The sequence below is a fragment of the Anomaloglossus baeobatrachus genome, chromosome 6 (genome assembly GCF_048569485.1).
Source record: "Anomaloglossus baeobatrachus isolate aAnoBae1 chromosome 6, aAnoBae1.hap1, whole genome shotgun sequence".
Classification (NCBI taxonomy): Eukaryota; Metazoa; Chordata; class Amphibia; order Anura; family Aromobatidae; genus Anomaloglossus; species Anomaloglossus baeobatrachus.
In genome coordinates, this window is record NC_134358.1 from 545,772,827 (window position 1) to 545,794,719 (window position 21,893).

The following is a 21,893-nucleotide window of genomic DNA, read 5'->3' on the forward strand; positions in this document are numbered from 1 at the left end:
GTCTGGAGCCCCCTATAACAGCAGTCTGGATGTGTGGTCTGGAGCCCCCCTATAACAGCAGTCTGGATGTGTGGTCTGGAGCCCCCCTATAACAGCAGTCTGGATGTGTAGTCTGGAGCCCCCTATAACAGCAGTCTGGATGTGTGGTCTGGAGCCCCCCTATAACAGCAGTCTGGATGTGTGGTCTGGAGCCCCCCTATAACAGCAGTCTGGATGTGTAGTCTGGAGCCCCCTATAATAGCAGTCTGGATGTGTGGTCTGGAGCCCCCTATAACAGCAGTCTGGATGTGTGGTCTGGAGCCCCCCTATAACAGCAGTCTGGATGTGTAGTCCACTCTGTAAATGCTCTTCCCAAATATCAAGTATTCAGTTTAGAATTATTGAGTATTATCTATCATTTATTATCTATTTATTTTATGATATGAATATATGGCACCCACGGGGCAAGGGTTAAAATATTCGTCGCCATGCTGGTGATGTCGGGTCTGGGATGTCACGGGTGGCTATGCTCGGCTTTGTGGCCCCGAGGTGTACACCAAAAGGGGGATGAAGGATGGGATGAGGATATTGGGAGCAGCGGGTGTTTTGTGATGCCTCCTTCGGTATGCGACCATGGATTAGCTGCCGCTGCAGTTGCTGTCCTCTGTGGCAGATGGTGTCGCAGCTAGTTCAGCTTCCCGCGGGTGAAGCTAGGCCCCAGGGAGGATGATGGAGGTAGGTAATGGCCGTTGGCACCGTATCGTGGGGCGACGGCAATAAAGGACTAACACAGTTGTTGCGGTTCCAGGTCTTTTACTCACAGTTCAGTTGTCACCCTTGGAGTGCCGATTTCTGCCGTGATGAGCCCCAGCCTCTCCCAGGTACCTCAGAAGCCACCACCGGTGTTGTAGAGTGTGAGACCTTCCTGCCTTGCGCTTTCTGTGTGGATCCCCATGACCTGAAGTGTTTGGGGACCCCTGATCGGTTTTAAAGTTCCCGTCCTGTCTGCAGGCAACGAGAGTTTGTTTGGTGCCTGACCGCGATCATGACTCCGGGCTCTATGTTGCTAATGTGCTCCGAGATCTTGTGGTGGCCAGAGGGACTTGAAATCCCCCTTTCCGGCAGATGCTGGTGGCGCAACTTGAAGTATACGCCACCCTAGGGCTCCGTACCCTGAACTGCTCCAGTCCCGAGAGAGCAACTAAGCTCTCCCCTCAGCGACCGTATTTACGCCTGTGTCCTACAGCTCCACCGGTCGTCTCCTGCTCCTTCCAGTCTGCCCGGTCCTAACTGTGGAAGCTCTGAAGCACTCTCCACAGCGATTGTGTTGTTCTGAGTCTCAGACTATTCTGAGGTAAAAAACTGTGTATTCTCTCACTTCCCCTGTGCTGCGCCCACCTTCCTGATGACTCACTGTTGGCTGGGAATAACCTGTTGTTATGGTGACCATTTTTAGCCCAGTTCCAGCGGGAAAGTACCTGAGCTGTGTGTGTTGTGTAAGTGAAAACCAGTGGTCAACTTCTCCCTTACCCAGGATGAGAATTGCACCTTAAGTCAGATGCAATACCCTGTGGCGACTGAAGCCTCAGGGGTGCCACAAATAAGCTGCTTCTTTTGATCTTTCTGATTTATCCCTTGACCTCTTTGTGTCTTACAGATCGGTTTACACAGTACGGCCCGAAGAATCTCCGACAAGCTTGGAACAAGTAAGTCTCCTTCTAGAATCTTCTAGGACCGCGGGGGGGGAAATTTCTGGAAATATACATGAATTGCCTTGTTCAAACCATTACTTTTTTCCTTGTATGATTTTGCTGTGAGTCGTCGCTTTCCTAGTAATTGTTAACAAAACTGGTACTTTACCACAGGGTGCTAAGCATAGGACCTGACACAGCCCACCGTGACAGTACCTGCCGCAGCCCACCGTGACAGTGGCTGCCGCAGCCCACCATAACAGTGCCTGCCAATACAATAGCAATGCCTTCTGCACACCATGGCAGTGGCTGCCGCAGCCCACAATAGCAGTGGCTGCCGCAGCCTACAATGGCAGTGGCTGCCGCAGCCCACCATAACTGTGCCTGCCACAACAATAGCAATGCCTTCTGAACACCATGGCAGTGCCTGCCGCAGCCCACCATGGCAGTGCCTGCCGCAGCCCACCATGGCAGTGCCTGCCGCAGCCCACCATGGCAGTGCCTGCCGCAGCCCACCATGGCAGTGCCTGCCGCAGCCCACAATGGCAGTGGCTGCCGTAGCCCACAATGGCAGTGGCTGCCGCAGCCCACCATAACTGTGCCTGCCACAACAATAGCAATGCCTTCTGAACACCATGGCAGTGCCTGCCGCAGCCCACCATGGCAGTGCCTGCCGCAGCCCACCATGGCAGTGCCTGCCGCAGCCCACCATGGCAGTGCCTGCCGCAGCCCACCATGGCAGTGCCTGCCGCAGCCCACCATGGCAGTGGCTGCCGCAGCCCACAATGGCAGTGGCTGCCGCAGCCCACCATAACTGTGCCTGCCACAACAATAGCAATGCCTTCTGAACACCATGGCAGTGCCTGCCGCAGCCCACCATGGCAGTGCCTGCCGCAGCCCACCATGGCAGTGCCTGCCGCAGCCCACCATGGCAGTGCCTGCCGCAGCCCACCATGGCAGTGCCTGCCGCAGCCCACCATGGCAGTGCCTGCCGCAGCCCACCATGGCAGTGCCTGCCGCAGCCCACCATGGCAGTGGCTGCCGCAGCCCACCATAACTGTGCCTGCCACAACAATAGCAATGCCTTCTGAACACCATGGCAGTGCCTGCCGCAGCCCACCATGGCAGTGCCTGCCGCAGCCCACCATGGCAGTGCCTGCCGCAGCCCACCATGGCAGTGCCTGCCGCAGCCCACCATGGCAGTGCCTGCCGCAGCCCACCATGGCAGTGACTGCCGCAGCACACAATGGCAGTGACTGCCGCAGCCCACCATGGCAGTGCGTGCCGCAGCCCACCATAACTGTGCCTGCCACAACAATAGCAATTCCTTCCGCCCACCATAGCAGTGGCTGCCGCAGCCCACCATGGCAGCACCATGGCAGTGGCTGCCGCAGCCCACCATGGCAGTGCCTGCCACAACAATAGCAATGCCTTCTGCACATCATGGCAGTGCCTGCCACAGCCCACCATGGCAGTGTCTGCCACAACAATAGCAATGCCTTCTGCACATCATGGCAGTGCCTGCCGCAGCCCACCATGGCAGTGCCTGCCACAACAATAGCAATGCCTTCTGCACACCATGGCAGTGCCTGCCGCAGCCCACCATAACAGTGCCTGCCACAACAATAGCAATGGCTTACCGCCCACCATAGCACTGCCTGCCTCAGTCGCTGGTGTGACTCCTATATATCCAGGAGGGGAGGCGTAACTTCCAGATGGCTTAGTTTGGTCCACAGCAATTCGAGAGTGATCAGAACCTCCCTTATTACATACAGTAGGAGATGGAACTTATCAGTTTTCAACTAATTCATACATTTCCAGGAGGAATAACTGGAGGAGAGCACAATGCAGAGATTTATGAAGGAAGCACGCTCGCTCATGAATTGTTACTTTGTGTCGGAAAAATTTGCAAAGTTGTTCAAGAGTCATATTTGTATGGAAGATTTCTTCCTTGAGCCGCTGCCCCGCCATATTATTACTCTGTTGCATGTTCTTCCTGTGACTTCTACTTTTTCCCAGCGGCACAAATGTCAGTTTATGAAATTGAGATGGCAGAATTATTTTTCTGATAGAAATTACCGGATGATCTTCCCCCGCAAAGTTGTCGGGAGCAATTTACCAGAGCAGCGCTCCCTGGGCGCCTCTCACTTGTTGACTTCTTCTTAATTATGTCATTCCACAATGTCGAAAACAATGCTTCTCCTCGTCGCCCTATAGTCAGATTAGTCACTGCTGGTAACAGAATGTAAAGTGACCGGTAATTGACGCGGCCGACTGCTACGGCGAGTGCCTACATCTGCCGGGATGGAAGCCACAGCATCGCAGTCACATCATAATGACTTTGAGTTTAGGCAACAGCATTCGATTCTCATGTTCTTCAAACAAGAGCAAAATACAGATGTAACATATCCAGAATTGCAGAATCCTTTCCCCACTGTGTTCTCCTTAACGGATTTTGTGCTCATTACCAGTTATTGACAACTGTGTTCTGGATCTCGCTGTGTGTACAGCGATAGATGGATTCCACTCGGTTTCAAAGCCTCCTCCAGCTGGTTAGCACGGATTTAGCGTTGGACGACGCGGCACAGATACAAGCGATGTGTGTCATTGTCAGTGTGAGACATCAGATCTATTCCTGCCGCCTCCTCTAGTTAAAGTGCACACTCGGGGATGTGATTAAATGGTCGCTGCACCACGGCTAGTGGTGTTTTTGAAGACAATACCCATTTATTGCCCTCTGCCCATCAATTGCCTTCCCCATTGTGCACAAGCGGTTAATTATGGGACAAGTTCAGTGGTTAAATGCTCAATGTGCAACATCTATAATAAGGACTCCAACACCGACCCTGTGCATCTTATAACATTGGTGTCTTTTCATACGGCAGAGGAACCACTTGGGTTCTTCAGGCAGCCGGACCTGGGTGTGACATCAGCACCCTCTGCTCCCAGTAATTTCAGGTTCACATAAGTGATGCACTACCATGCTCAGGTGTTCGGTACTGTTAACTAGTGATGGATGAGCACTACCATGCTCAGGTGCTCAGTACTCGTAATTAGTGATGAGCGGGCACTACCATGCTCAGGAGCTCGGTACTGGTAACCAGTGATGAGCGAGCACTACCATGCTTGGGTGCTCAGTACTGGTAACTAGTGATGAGCGGGCACTACCATGCTCTTGTGCTCAGTATTCGTAACTAGTGATGAGTGAGCACTACCATGCTCGGGTGCTCAGTACTAGTAACTAGTGATGAGTGAGCACTACCATGTTCGGGTGCTCAGTACTTGTAACTAGTGATGAGCGGGCACTACCATGCTCGGGTGCTCAGTACTCGTAACTAGTGATGCGCGGGCACTACCATGCTCGGGTGCTCAGTACTCGTAACCAGTGATGAGCGGGCACTACCATGCTCGGGTGCTCAGTACTTGTAACTAGTGATGAGCGGGCACTACCATGTTTGGGTGCTCAGTACTCGTAACTAGTGACGAGCGGGCACTACCATGCTCAGGTGCTCAGTACTCGTAACTAGTGATGAGTAAACACTACCATGCTCGGGTGCTCAGTACTGGTAACTAGTGATGAGTAAACACTACCATGCTCGGGTGCTCAGTACTGGTAACTAGTGATGAGGGGGCACTACCATGCTCGGGGGCTTGGTACTCGTAACTAGTGATGATCGGGCACTACCATGCTCGGGTGCTCAGTACTCGTAACTAGTGATGAGGGGGCACTACCATGCTCGGGTGCTCAGTACTGGTAACTAGTGATGAGTGGGCACTACCATGCTCGGGGGCTCGGTACTCGTAACTAGTGATGATCGGGCACTACCATGCTCGGGTGCTCAGTACTCGTAACTAGTGATGAGGGGGCACTACCATGCTCGGGTGCTCAGTACTCGTAACTAGTGATGAGGGGGCACTACCATGCTCAGGTGCTCAGTACTCGTAACTAGTGATGAGCGGGCACTACCATGCATAGTGGTATTCGTAGCGAGCAATCAATGCCCGGATGGGCGCAACTCGAGTTCCCCAGTATAACGGAAATCAATGGGGAACTCTATCATTTTTCGGAAGATTTGCCAGAAAAATGCTTACATTCCCAATTGACTTCTATTATACTCAGTACTCGAAATGAGCCTATCCGAATGTCCAACTGCTGGTTACCAGTAATACTCACTCATGCATTGTAGTGGCCACTCATCACGAGTTCTCACCTATCCACAGATCGGTCATGTTTAGAAAGCCATCTCCTGGCTATTGGTGGGAGTCTCCGCTATCTGACCCCCGCTACGGTGGGTACATGATAATTTTTAGTAGCTAAAATGAAACATCTGAATTTCCCCCTCTTTCTGGAATAACTATTTTATGGAACCTCTTGTCTTTCCCTAAACCTGTATCTACAGTTTCCAAGTCCTTCTTTGCTCCTCACCTTTGCTATAGTCAAGCACTTCATATAAAGAGAAGCTAAACTTTGAAGAAAAAAAAAAAAAATTTTTCAAATTTGGCAGGCACATAATTGCCTGCAGATCAGTCGGGGGTCGAATCCTAAAAATCTCACAAATTGCTTAATAGACCCCCGAAGAGTATGCGTCTCATCATCTATTTCTATGTGCACGCCTGTCTACTGAGCTGCTCACTGTCTGGGGGTCTATTAATCGATTGTTGGGGGTCTCAATTCAAGTACTTCCAAAACGTGAAAAAAAAAATGTTTAAAAGTTTAGTTACTCTTAAAAAGGGGTTATGCAGGATTTTTTTTTTTTAAAAAATGTAACAGCAGGAAGAGTTATAAAATAAAAAAGGAGTACTCACTGTTAAATCTTTCATCTTCCCCGGTGGTCCCCTCCAAATTACACTGCACTATTGATGATGTCGTGTACATCCACGTGATCTCTGCAGCCAATCACTGGCCTCAGCTGGCAACTGAGACAAGTGATTGGCTGCAGTGTTCACATACAGTTGAGACAGGAAGTTTCCATCCACTATCTAAGAACACATCTGCAGGTTTTCCCCCTCCGCTCTCTATAAAGACACATATGCAGGTTTTTCCCTTCCTCTCTATAAAGACACATCTGCAGGTTTTTCCCTTCCTGTCTAGAAAGACACATCTGCAGGTTTTTCTCACTATCTGACATGAAATCAGAATAAACCTTTCCCATTTTAGGACAATTAGGAACCAAAATTATTTATGTTTGCCAAATGCCAGAATAATGAGAGAGAGATTGTTTTAAGGCATTTTTATTACTTTACATATACGAAGAGCACTATGCCTTTAAACAATATGGGACAGCCCATATGATGTCATGTCTTTGGAAGCTTCTGATAGGTTTATTGGCAACATCTGAGTTAATTAGAGACACACCTGTGTATGTATTTTAATGCACACCTGAAACACACGGCTTCTTTGTGTAGCGTCATGGGAAAGTCAAAAGAAATCAGCCAAGATCTCAGGAAGAGAATTGTGGACTTACACAAGTCTGGTTCATCCTTGGGTGCAATTTCCAGATACCTGAAGGTGCCTCGTTCATCTGTACAAATAATTATACATAAGTACAAACAACATGGGAATGTCCAGCCATCATACCACTCAGGAAGGATGTGCTTTGGTCAGACATGTGCATATCAACCCAAGAACAAAAGCTAAAGACCTTGTGAAGATGCTGGAGGAAGCTGGTAAGATTGTGTCATTATCCACAGTGAAACAAATACTGGATCAACATGGGCTGAAAGGCCGCTCTGTCAGGAAGAAGACATTACTGCAAAAGAAACATAAAAAAGACAGATTAATGTTTGCAAATGTACACAAGAACAATGACCTTACTTTTTGGAGACGTGTCCTATGGTGAGACAAAACTAAAATTGAACTGTTTGGCAATAATGACCTTTAAATTTCGAGGAAAAAAAGAGAAGTTTTGAAGCCTAAGAACACCATCCCAACTGTGAAACACGATGGCGGCAGCATCATGTTGTGGAGTTGTTTTGCTACAGGAGGGACCTGTGCACTTAACAAAATAGATGGCATCATGAGGAAACAAGACTATGTGGCCATACTGAAGCAACATCTCAAGACATCAGCCAGGAACTTAAAACTTGGGTCTTCCAAATCGTTAATGACCCGAAGCTACTGCCAAACTGGTTACAAAGTGGCATAAGGATAACAAAGTCAATGTTTTGGAGTGGCCATCACAAAGCCCTGATCTCAGTCCTATTGAAAATTTATATGCAAACCTGAAAAGGTCGGTGAGAGCGGCGACCTGCAAACATGGCTCAGATACACCAGTTCTGTCAGGAGGAATCGGCCCAAATTCCACCAACTATTGTGAGAAGCTTGTGGAAGGAGATCCAAAATGTGTGACCCAAGTCACACAGTGTAAGGGCAATGCCACCAAATACTAATGACACGGAGGGAAACTTTTCACTGTGCAGAAAGGAATAAAAATGCCTTAAAATATTATCTCTCTCATTATTCTGACTTTTGGCAAATATAAATAATTTTGGTTCCTAATTGTCTTAAAACTGGAAAGATTTATTCTAATTTCACGGCAAATAGTGAGAAAAACCTGCAGATGTGTCTTTATAGAGAGCAGAGGGAAAAACCTGCAGATGTTTTTTTATAGAGTGGAGAAAAAAACCTGAAGCTGTGTCTGTATAGAGAGTGGAGGTAAAAAACTGCAGCTGTGTCTGTATAGAGAGCGGAGAGAAAAACCTGCAGATGTGCCTTTTTAGAGAGCAGAGGGAAAAACCTGCAGATGTGTCTTTATAGAGAGCGGAGGGAAAAACCTGCCGCTATGGCTTTATAGAGAGCGGAGGGAAAAACCTGCAGATGTGTTTTTTTTTTTTTAGAGAGTGGATGGATACTGGTCTTAACTGTAGAGGTACCAAACCTATGGGAGGCACTGGATGAGTCCAGCAATGGTTGGTCCCATCTTCTTTGCTATTGGTTCTTAAGAACCTAATCATCTCTTCTCATGTACCTACACTGCAAGTAAGTTCATAGATGCAAGGGTCATGAAAAGGGGTTAGGAGAGGGTAACAGACACCAATTTGTTTAGTCCTGGCACAATAATTTAATCAAGTCCTATTTGTGCTTTGGGGGCTGCTGTTTTCTTTGCAGTGCTCGTAATATTGTAAATTGGTGGGTCTATCTTATGTTTGCCAACTCTCAAGAGGCTCCCATGAAAACGTAAGATCTTCTAGGCCCCCTGGAGGAGTTTTCAAATCTCATAATCTGGAACCCATGCCCATTCAGTGGGCAAAGGAAGTTAAAGGGAACCTGTCACCAGATTTGTCCCCTATAAGCTGCGGCCACTACCAGTGGGCTCTTATATACAGCATTCTAACATGCTGTATATAAGAGTCCAGACCGCTCAGGCGCACTACAATACTTTGAACTGCCATGCTCAGGACAGATCAAAGTGCTCCTGCGCAGGACCTCAGTGCCGGCGCATGTGTATGACGTAGGACGCGTCATGCACCCAGGATTCAGAAGAAGGAGGACAAAGATGGCCGAAAGAGGAGGCGCCACACCCGGAGAATGGAGACACCCATCTGACCCATCTACTCCGCACCGACTATTTAGGTGAGTATTATAAAGTGATTTTTAGGTTCTACACAGCAGCCTGGGCTCTTATATACAGCATGTTAGAATGCAGTATATATAAGAGCCCAGTGGTGTTGGCTGAAGCTTATAGTCACCAAATATGGTGACAGGTTCCCTTTAAATGGATGTAGAAGGGGTATGCCCAATAAAAAAAAGGCATGGTCAGAAACATAATTTGCACACCACGGTTATGCGTCTCTTGGATTTCCGTCCTTAGAATGTTGGCCATATGGTCGTTGGCTGGACCCAAGACTGTTCCACTACAACAACCATAACTGGCACAGTCAAATGATGAATTGGGGAGAGGGAACCCCTCACCAGGCTCAGCATTTTCAGAAAATTGGGTAATGCAGCTTTGTGTGTAATGGAAACTTCACAGTCCTACTGTGACGCCCCTGGACTATCAGGTCGTCACAGGGTACTGCACAAACTGCCCTTCCATGCAGTATTCCAAGTCCCTCATGGTTCTGGGTCCCTATCTTATGGTGTTGCCTCCAACAGCAAATCAAATCCTAGATACACACTGCACCACACCCACCAGATACACCAGTGGACGGCTTGAGTGGAATAGAGTCGCCCACCTGGGGGGTCAGGGAGGGGAAGTGAGGAGTGTAGTCAGTCTGTAGTGGGAGAGTGAGTAAGAGGAGGTTGGGAGTGGTGGCTCCCAAGAGACGCTGTCTAGGTTGCAGACGGTGGTCTGGACTTACAGGAGTCGGACCCTTGGTCGCAGGGGATTGTGGCTATTTGCCTGGACCTGTCAAGGAGGACGGTCAGCAGCCTGGCACTGTCACCAGTCCAGGACCGAAGGCACGGCGGGACACACGGACCCCAGGTCACAGGGGATTGTGGGTGCCTAGACCTGTCAAGGAGGACGGTCAGCAGCCTGGCACTGTCACCAGTCCGGGACTGAAGGCACGGCGGGATACACGGACCCTAGGTCAGGGAGAAGCTTCAGGCAACCCAGCAATTAACATGAGGAGAACGTAGCCTTTATGATCTGTTCCCACCTGCTCCAGAATCGGGGCACTAGCGCAATGAGAGGGATAGGGCCTTCCAACCAAACGGTCCAGAAAATCCCAAGCGTGAGCCCTGAGAGCAGGCTCCCACACTTAGCCACAGTGGGGAGTGGGGTCCGGCAAGTTTCAGACAACTGGGGCACCACGTTGAAGTTAAACTTAGTGCCAGGAGGCAGGTCACGGATCACCAGGCAACACTATAGGAGACGGAACCTGGATGTGCTCCCCTCAAGCAGCAGCGATACCCCGAGATTTGGTTTACCTGGTTGTCCGCGTCTGCTTATTGACTGAGTGAGTACCTGAGTGACCCCTGCATCCCACGGCATCCCACCGAGTTCCGGGGCCTTCCCCTACCCGTGGAGGGCCACGACACCTTGCTGCCCCACTCCATCCGCCCCCGGTACTCCCAATGGCAACGGCGATACTCCCAATTACCGTACACCACGGGTGGCATCACAAACTATATCTCCCCTGTAAATACCCCCCTCTGCATTCGAGTGTGGCCTCTGGGTCCGGAGACCCTCGAGCCACTAATAATCACCCCCGGATCCGAGCGGTTCGACCGCTGCAGGGGTGGCACCCCCCCCCCCAAATGTCTTCTGCCATCTTCAACATCTCATACCCTGCCCTTAAGTCAGCATATTGTGGGATGGCGTCAAATCCAGGGTTGGATACCCAATCCTACTTTTTCATTTTGGGTGTCATTCCTCTTTAATATCATTGACTTACAGTATTTCATTAACCCTTCCAGCACTAGGGGGAAGTGCAACGGAGACCTCCCCGCACCCTACAGTGTTCCTGCGCCATAAAATATTTGTGAATTCAGGGAGATGTTCTGTGTTGCTTCTGGTACAAAGTTGGCATCTCCATCATGAATATTGCATAACAAAGCTTCATAATGTATCACTTCATTAGCTCGAGCTGTGAGTTTTCTTCAGATAATTAAGACGCTTTTTTGCTTTTACATAGGGAAATACTTTAATCAGTCGGGCGTCTTGGGACCTTGTATTAACTGCTTGCTTCTGCTTCATCAATTTAGAGACAAACATCTTAAAAACTTATATAGAGCAACCTCCGATGAGGAGGAGTGCTAACATAGTCTGTATCGGGGACAGAAAGGGGGTCCGGAGCCGGTGTATAAATGTGGGAGACCGGAACTCGCCTTGTGTTGTGGCGAAACCTCGTGATCACTCACTAATAACGAGTTACATCAAGTGTATGAGCCACTGAAATGGATTCAGATAATTGGGAAAGTAAGAAACTCATCCACTGCCTGGAGCAAACCGTCAACCGATACAGACCATGAGCAAACCGTCAACTGATACAGACCATGGAGCAAACCGTCAACCGATACAGAGCATGGAGCAAACCGTCAACCAATACAGACCATGGAGCAAACCGTCAACCGATACAGACCATGGAGCAAACCGTCAACCGATACAGAGCATGGAGCAAACCATCAACCGATACAGACCATGGAGCAAACCGTCAACCGATACAGAGCATGGAGCAAACCGTCAACCGATACAGACCATGGAGCAAACCGTCAACCGATACAGACCATGGAGCAAACCGTCAACCGATACAGACCATGGAGCAAACCGTCAACCGATACAGACCATGGAGCAAACCGTCAACCGATACAGACCATGGAGCAAACCGTCAACCGATACAGACCATGGAGCAAACCGTCAACCGATACAGACCATGGAGCAAACCGTCAACCGATACAGACCATGGAGCAAACCGTCAACCGATACAGACCATGGAGCAAACCGTCAACCGATACAGACCATGGAGCAAACCGTCAACCGATACAGACCATGGAGCAAACCGTCAACCGATGCAGACCATGGAGCAAACCGTCAACCGATGCAGACCATGGAGCAAACCGTCAACCGATACAGACCATGGAGCAAACCGTCAACCGATACAGACCATGGAGCAAACCGTCAACCGATACAGACCATGGAGCAAACCGTCAACCGATACAGACCATGGAGCAAACCGTCAACCGATACAGACCATGGAGCAAACCGTCAACCGATACAGACCATGGAGCAAACCGTCAACTGATACAGACCGGTCGGGAATATGTGCTAAGAATTAAAGGCAATGGACAATTATAAAATGGGAAAAAAAATATCTATACATGTTAGTAATTCCCTTAGTTAATTAAATTGAATTCAGTTTGTCTATCGTCCCCTTACATGAAATTTAAAGATAGTTTGTCTTTATGAAGTTCCCCTTTAAGGGATGTCTAAACATCAATCACATACCTGCCACAAATTCGGATTTTTTTCAAAACTGTCCTGTGTAATAGACCACAAATGTCACGCTAGATATGGGGAGGTACCACGCGAAAGGGAAGGGAAGAGAGAGATGGTGACCCCTGACCAAACCTACCGCTGGTCCCTGGGGTCCCTCACCACGCTAGATAGGTTCTGCACCTCTGCGCCGAGCCGGATACCTGACCCTAGGTATCCCTAGTGCTGGACCCTAAACAGGGAACGGATGGGATGAGCTCTTTAACAACCCCACAAAACGCTAAAGGAGGATACACTGAGGAAAAAGCATGAACTACTTATCCACAGATGACTCAGGTAGAAGTTCAGCAAAGTTTTAAGCACCGATACCTCCGATAAGTACAAGCCACCTGCTTGCAACCAGAGCCAGAAAGAACTGAATAATATCCCCAGCACCAGTTCAGGGAAGATGGGAGTATTTAAGCACCAAGGGAATGGTAATGATCAGCAGCTGGGTGGAAGGCGCGCTCCTGCTGGGTCCTAAAGGAGAGATGAAAACCCAGGAGGAAAGAGACCTATTACAATGAACACTAAGAGCAGGAACAATTGAAAGTCAGGGAGCATTTTGCGCAGCCAAACATTGTGCCCTTCTATTGCCAGAAATCCCGTGACAACAATAGGTCATGTTTTATTCTAAATTTAGTTTTAAAAAATTATTGTTATTTTTGGAAGAATCAAGAATGTGGCATAAAAGTTCCTATTTAATGGTGGCCATAAAGAATGGGTTAATGTTAGCTGAAGCGAACAGTTTTGGTGAGACTGAGCAACCATCTAATGTGTAAGGAGTGTCCCTTCGACCAGGGGTGAGATTCAAATTTTTAACAACAGGTTCCCGGTTTGTGTTAGAAAGCCATGCCCATTTAAAACCCACGCTCATGTTAAAGCCACACCCATTTTGTTAACCATACCCATTTTTTCTCACTTTCCTTAACCATAAAATATCAGTATCTGTAACTAAAAGTAAAGGCGCTTTCCCCTTCTTACCCTACTTGTGTCTTTATGTATAGTCTCATTGCCTCTTGTCAGGTCCACATTGCACCGGTCACTTCTTAGTATGGTGAATAGCATTAAAGGGGTTTCTACAAGTTTTGAAAATTAGTACCAAAGAAATCCAGCTTAAATTATAAAGGATGAGCACCTGTAACGCCTGCCTGGATCCACAGACTCAGACGGCCTGTAATGGACAGACTAGAGGGAAGCCACTCACAAAGTAGGACCCCCAGAACCCTGAAACCCTTTAACCCCTATACAGGGATTTGGAATTACACAGGACCCTGGAGATCACTACCTGTGGAAGGCTGCAGTCCGATGAGAGTAGTAGTCAGGCAGGGTGAAACCAGGAATTGCGGAACAGGGACAGAATCGGCAGGCAGTGACTTAGTCAGCAAACGTAGCAGAGGTCAGATCCGGGTCGGGCAGCAAGGTACAAAAACAGTAGGCAGAAGGGTAGTCAAAAACACGCAGAAGTCAACACAGGAATCACCAACAGAATAGGACGTAACAGGAGCCAGGAAAATCAGAACTATATCTGGCAGTGATCATGTGACAGGAGGGGAAATAAAAAGGGTGTGGTGTCTTCCCATTGGCTGTATCTGAACGCTGGCATCTTCAGCTGGAAGACACATGCCACCCAAAGTCAGCCAGCGGTACTGCAGATCCCAAGCTAACCCAGCCCAGTGGATGATTGGACCCTGCGCCCACTGGTGCCGCTGGCATCGACTTCTCTCCCATCACCAGCACCATCCACGGCAGGAACACGGCGTCGCCTGGCGATCGGAGCAGAAGTCGCTGGAGCAGACTCCGGCGGTGACGTAACAGCACCTGTGCTTCTATCACCTCAACTGTTTGCTGCACCTAATCTCTGACCTCAGCAGCCACAAGCTGCATATGTGCGATATACTGACACACCGTGACAAGACCACATATTACTACCACATAGTGACCTAGTAATACCACATACAAAAGTGAAATACTGCCACACCATGCCAGACCACATATTACCACCATATAGTGACCGAATAATACCACTTTCAAGGGCCAAATACTGCTACACCATAACCAGATCACATATTACCACCATATAGTGACAGAATAATACCACTTTAAGGGCCAAATACTTCCACACTATAACCAGATCACATATTACCACCATATAGTTACCAAGTAATAGCACATACAAGGGAATAATACCACAACACCATAACCAAACCACATATTACTACCACATAATGAACAAATAATACTACATACGAAAAACCAATAACACCACACCATGACCAGCCCACATATTACTACCACATAGTGACCAAATAGTCAAAAGGGATAAATACCACCACACCATAAGCACATCGCATAGTGACTAAATAGTACCATATACAAGAGAGAAATACCACCAAATCATAACCAGACCACATAGTGACGGAATAATACCATATACAAGGGAGAAATACCACCACACCATAAGAAGAACACATAGTGACCGACTAGGACCATATACAAGGGAGAAATACCACCAACAAAAATCGCCAATGACATTAAAATAAATCCCAAAACCTTTTATAAATACATTAATGCCAAAAGGAAAACAAAGGATAGTATCGGCCCCTTAAAATATAATAACAAGTTAGTTATAGAGGACAAACAAAAGACTGAGATATTAAATAGGCATTTCTCATCTGTATTCACCAAGGAACTGACTGTACCAGGGATCATTCAACAAGTGAAAAATCAAAGTTCACCACCCGATATAATTAATTTAACACAAGATGAAGTACGCCTACGTCTGAGTAAATTAAACATTGACAAATCCCCAGGGCCAGATGGCATTCATCCACGAATATTGAGGGAATTGAGCTCCGTAATCGACAGACCGCTGTATCTCATCTTTTTAGACTCACTTGTAACAGGGTTGGTGCCTCAGGATTGGAGGATTGCTGATGTGGTACCGATATTTAAGAAAGGTAAGAGGGTAGATCCAGGCAACTACCGTCCAGTAAGCCTGACATCAGTAGTATGCAAAGTTTTTGAGGGCATTTTAAGGGATGACATGCAAAAATATATTGCAGAAAATATGATAACTGACAAACAGCATGGATTCATGAAAGATAAGTCGTGTCTAACCAACCTGTTGGGGTTCTATGAGGGGGTAAGTTCAAACCTGGATATTGGTAATGCAGCTGATGTGATTTATTTGGACTTTGCAAAGGCATTTGATCCTGTACCACATAATAGCCTTATACTAAAGCTCCAGAAGCAAGGACTAGGGGACACAATATACAACTGGGTAAGGAATTGGCTAAAAGATAGGAAACAAAGAGTAGTCATAAATGGTACATTCTCTAAATGGGCTATAGTCAGCAGTGGGGGCCGCAGGGATCTGTGCTTGGACCGATTCTTTTTAATCTCTTTATTAATGACCTTGTGGATGGGATTGATAGTACAGTGTCAGTCTTTGCCGATGACACCAAACTATGTAGGATATTAAAAACTGACCTTGATAGTACAATATTACAAAAAGATCTGGATAAGATGTCAGAATGGGCAGATACTTGGCAAATGAGATTTAATGTTGATAAATGTAAAGGAATGCACCTAGGACGGAGTAATCCTATAGCTGCGTATACATTAAATGGAAGTAAACTCGGGACTACAGAACAGGAGAAGGACTTGGGTATTCTCATTACAAATAAGCTGAGCAGCAGCACTCAATGTCAGGCAGCAGCTGCTAAAGCAAACAAGATTTTAGGGTGTATAAAAAGAGAGATTAGATCCCGTGATCCCAACGTATTGTTACCCCTCTATAAATCACTTGTAAGGCCACATCTGGAATACGGGATCCAGTTTTGGGCTCCACATTTTAAAAAGGACATTCAGAAGTTAGTCAGTTCAAAGGCGGGCAACTAAACTACTACAAGGAATGGAGGCCGCCCGTATGATGAGTAATGGAGGCCGCCCGTATGAGGAGAGGAGGAAAAAGTTAGATATGTTTAGCTTAGAAAAAAGACGTCTCAGAGGAGATCTCATTTATATGTATAAATACATGTGTGGTCAATATAAAGGACTGGCACATGACTTATTTCTTCTAAAGACAATACTAAGGACCAGGGGGCACTCACTGCGAGTGGAAGAAAAGCGATTCCAACAGCTAAATAGGAAAGGGTTCTTTACAGTTAGAGCAGTCAGACTGTGGAATGCCCTACCACAAGAGGTAGTAATAGCAGATACTATAACAGCTTTTAAAAAAGGGCTGGATGATTTCCTCAGTACACAAAACATTGTTGGTTATAAATGACTTAGTGACTAAATGTAGAACTGGTGGAGGAAGGTTGAACTAGATGGACCTAGGTCTTTTTTCAACCTAAGTAACTATGTAACCATGGCCAGACCACATATTATCACCACATAGCGAATGAATAGTATCATATCGATCATAAATAAAAATCATAATCTAATAAAACTAATATTACAATTAAATCCATTATAACTATGAATATAGTGTATAATAAACAGGTAATACAGTGATCACTGGTAACATTATACAAAGGAGCTCTGTATATAATGTACAGTTAATTGTGAATAATATATTACTTTAATAATAATAATGTCCCCTAATTGGCCACTACAGTAATTAAAGAGGTTTTCACAAGAGCAAAGTTAATTTTAATCAATAGATCTTGGAATAATAATAATTTCCACAATTGGATGTATTTATAAAAAAAAAAAAAAAATGTTTCTGTGCTGAGATAATCTTATATATGTGTCCCTGCTGTGTACTGTGTAATGGCAGTGTCTGACTGTACAGGAACATAGTCTGATCATACCACAGCTCCTGGGCATGGGAGGAAGTAAAAAAGTGTAAGGTCGCCCCTTTAAGACAGTCCACCTATCCCATTTTTGCTTTCTCTTTTCTGTTTTCCTTTTAACCCCTTCAAACAGTAACTGCTTTTCTGATTGGCTGATAGGATATCCTAATCTGACAGCCAATAGAAAAGAACTTGGTAACCATACAGTACTGCCCACATGCTTTGCTATTGGACAAGAGGGAAAAGAGCCCAGGATGGTAACATTGGATAGGGACAGACATCCAGTGTATGCTTCCCCCCACCCTTTCTGTGCCCCCTCAACTCCAGAGACTCTTGTAGATATTGAGAAGAGTAAGGGATGGGACATGTTGAATTTCATTATGCCCTATCCTTTGTTCTCAAAGGAAAAAAGCCAGCAACTTACTGATGTCTCCCTTTTAAGAATCCATATGCAGCTGAGTACTCCCTGGCCCACCACTCTTTCAGTAGATATTGGGAAGAGAAGGGGATGGGACATGTTGGATTTCATTTTGCCCAATCCTTTGTTCTCAAAGGGAATAAGATAACTTACTGCCGTCTCCCTTTAAGAATCTATGTGCAGGTGAGTACTACCAGCCCCTCCACTCTCTCTTCAGTAGATATTGGGATGGGACATGTTGGATTTCATTATGCCCAATCCTTTGTTCTCAATGGGAAAAATTCAACAACTTACTGCCGTCTCCCCTTTAAGAATCCATGAGCAGATAAGTACTCCCTGCCCTGCCACTCTCTTTCAGTACATATTGGGATGGGACGTGTTGGATTTCATTATGCCCAATCCTTTGTTCTCAATGGGAATAAGCCAGCAACTTGCTGCCATCTCTCCTTTAAGAATCCATTTACAGATAAGTACTCCCTGCCCCGCCATTCTCTTTCAGTAGATATTGGGATGGGACATGTTGGATTTCATTATGCCCAATCCTTTATTCTAAAAGGGAATAAGCCAGCAACTTACTGCTGTCTCCCTTTTAAGGAATCCATGTGCAGATGAGTTCTCCCTGCCAAGCCACTCTCTTTGAGTAGATATTGGAATGGGACATGTTGGATTTCATTATGCCCAATCCTTGGTTCCCAAAGGCAATAAGCCAGCAACTTACTGCCATTCCCCTTTAAGAATCTCTCATTAGATATCCGGAAGAGAAGGGAATGGGACATGTTAGATTTTATTATGCCCACTCCTTTATTCTCAGAGGTAATAAGAAAGCAACTTACTGCCGTTCCCCTTTAAGAAGCCATGTGCAGATGAGTACATAGAGCAGGGAGAAGAGGGTCAGACAGTATGCTTAATAGATATGTCCAGGATTGAAAAAATGTCTTTCTTCCAAAAAAAAAAAAAAACAGCGCCACATCTATCCACAGGTTGTGTTTGGTATTACAACTCCTTTTTCTTAAAAGGAATGGCGCTGAGCTGCAATACCACCCACAACCTGAGGACAGGTGTGGCGCTGTTTCTGGATGCAAGTACATCCTCTTGAAATATTGTAACTAATAAAAAAAAAAAAATGGAAAAAAATGCAGCAGTCACCAAAAACGAATTGGAGAAGCAAGTCTTTTTTTTTTTTTTTTTACTTCGAGATATTTGCTTAGTCGTTGCCAAAGATAATCCCAGCGCCAGATTGGCATTATTAGCACAAAGTAAACAGCCGCGCTGAGATTTTGGATGCTCGTCTCATCAATTTAACTCTTTAAGGTACGGTCTCGCCGTCACGATATATTTAATCTAGCATTAGTTAATGGGGGCGAGCAGAGTGCATCACATCCCCTCCACCTTTCTACCCCCCCAACCTTCCCTCCATCTAATCCCTAATGATTTAATTCAAAAAACGCATATAGCCAAATACAGACTCCCCCATTAAATTATTCAAATCTCGCAATAATTGATCTTCGGCTGCCCTTGCATGGAGGAATATTTGATTAGCAATTCAATGCAATCAGCTATCTTCTTTGTGATGTTTGTCCAGCTAAATCCTTCAGCGACCAAACAGACGTGCGCGCGCACATACAAAAGATACCAGCTGTGTTTGTTTTATGTTTATGTCAGTGTAGAGGTAGAAGAAAGAACGGGGAATTTCACGTGTCGCTTACTTTAATTACAACGTTCCAGATTTCACATATAATATTCATATCCTCATATTAAAAAATAGGCAAATATATGGGGAAAAAAGACTGGTACAATGTAATTTTTAAACAATTTAAAAATCATTATTTTAATACAAGAGGTGAAAAAAATTCTTCAAAGTAGGAGACAATTGTTAAAGTTAAATATTGATTGCAGAAGGAAGTATAGACCTCAATAAATGCTATTTTGCAGACCCCCTGATCTGTAGTTTGCAGGCTGATCCGATTTTCAAATTTTCCTCTTATAGGAGTGACTTTCCCTGTAATATAGGCTGGATGCGAAGTCTGTAATGATCTGGTCACCGTGTACGATCACAAAAATCCCATCAGCAGAAAAAAACACGAGTAGTTGGAACCTGAGCTGACCGCAATTCCCTATCTGTCAGACCACGCTAGAAGTAGCCGTGGAGCATTCCTAAACACACCTAGACATGACATCACAGCTGGAGAAACTTACTACACCTCACAGATAGAAATGAGGAAACCTTTCTTGCCTCAGAGTAGTCCCCAAAGGAATAGCAAGCCCCCAACATATAAAGCCAACGGTGATGTAAGAAAACACAATACACAGATAGGAAATGTAGATTAGCAAAGGCGAGGCCTGACTTCCTAGATAGGACAGGACAGATAACTGATTGTGGCCAGTGCAAGAACCCTGCGGAAGAATACCAATCTACTGATAAGAAAAATACTGAGACCACACGGACTCTTCCCCACTATATCAGGTACTCTTGTAAATAATGGGAGAAACAAAATACCAAAAAATACCCACAAGAAATACAAAAGTGCAAATAATCAAATAGAACAGGGAGAATCTCCCTTTTCTTGCAGTGGGGTCTGCAGAGAGGGAACCCCCATGATCATCAAAACAGAAAGACAATTCCTCTCCTGCAAGAAAACAAACAACCTTATGTGTGGATCAGGCAATAAGGCAATTAACTTGCAACTTATCTGGAATTGGACAGGCACAGAAAAAATGGAAGGACAAACTACAAGCCAATTCAGAGACTGAGGACAAACATCTATTACCAGCCCCAGCCAGCAGACACTGCTCTTCTATACAACCCAGGCTGATGTGCAATTGGGCTTCCCAAACTCCCAATTAACTCCCACACCTGTTGAGGCACAGTCAGCTTCATCCCCAGTCCTGAACGGCAGAGGGAGCTTCAAACCATACCCCCTCGGGTGATATTCACAACAGAAGTCTGTCTATATCAGCACAGCTTCTATCCTGCACTTATTTACTCTTTAAGCGCTTTCTTACTTTTCTATAGACTGTTTTCTCTGCCCTCCCTGACACCGCAGATACTTTTCCCATTTTCCACACTGTGGAGATCTGTGGTCAACCCTCTCACCTTCCCTGCTGCTGTCTCTAAGGCTTCATGCGCATAATGCATTTTTTTGCCATGTATTTTGGTGCAGTTTTGTTGTTGGAAACTTCTCTCTTTTGACTTTCCAGCAAAGTCTATGAGAATTCAGATTTGCTGTGCGCACGTTGCAGTTTTTCTTTGTCTGCAATTTATTTGTCACAAACGTCTGAACTGCTGTAAGTTCTGTCTTTTTGTGTTTTGTTCCTGTGTTTCTCAATAGTGATGAGAGGACTTGCAAATCAGTCCCCCGCTGACCCCTGATACTTGGCCCGATGCCAGTCCCCATTTAATCCAAAACCAAAACTCTGACACACTGCAAACACACAGGAACAAACAATGACAAAATCAGGAGAAAAGCAAGAGCAGGAAGGTAGCAACAAAAAGAGAACCAGCGTTAACTCCACAAGTGCACTCAGCAACAAGTACTGCAATCACCAGATAGTCTGAATCCCAACACCTCACCAGACCAGCTAAGATAAACTATAGCTGGCATGGAAGGAAGGATCTAGCCAGCATATATAGGAGACAAACAGATATAATTAGTTTCCCCACAACATGTGATCAAAGGAGACTAACAAGCAGACTAGCAGAGATTAAGTCTTGTTAGCATGCCTGTGAATTACCACTTTGCAGGTCAGTGGTCAAGTCATCAGGCGGAGTGTCATCATCAGTAGTCTGAATACGAACTGTGGAAGAAAAGGCGCAATAGGGTCTTATCCCAGTGGGGAAAGAGGTGAAATAATGAATCACACTCACCTATAATGGTTGTGACAGTCACAACCACTATGCAGGCATATAGGAATCCGGGTCCAGGCAGCAGCCCCAAGAGATGGCAGATAACAGAGAGTAATAGAGGAAGGGTCTTGCATCCGCGCCAAGGACTCGATGGATTCAGAAGGAGATTAATGCTTGTTTAATAACATGCACAGGTCGACGCGTTTCAGGAGTCACAGCTTCCTTCATCAGGACAACAGGCAA

General features: G+C 46.1%; 1 protein-coding gene across 4 annotated transcripts in view; it reads left to right on the forward strand.

Annotated features, from left to right (window-relative positions):
• The window catches only part of CDK14 (cyclin dependent kinase 14), a 629,746-nt gene that overhangs the window by 560,668 nt on the left and 47,185 nt on the right, over positions 1-21,893 (forward strand). For all 4 annotated transcript variants that reach the window (XM_075315629.1, XM_075315630.1, XM_075315632.1 and 1 more), the window contains one exon: positions 1,637-1,685. In XM_075315629.1, the coding sequence (XP_075171744.1) occupies positions 1,637-1,685 (49 nt within the window). The remainder of the gene's footprint in view (positions 1-1,636; positions 1,686-21,893) is intronic.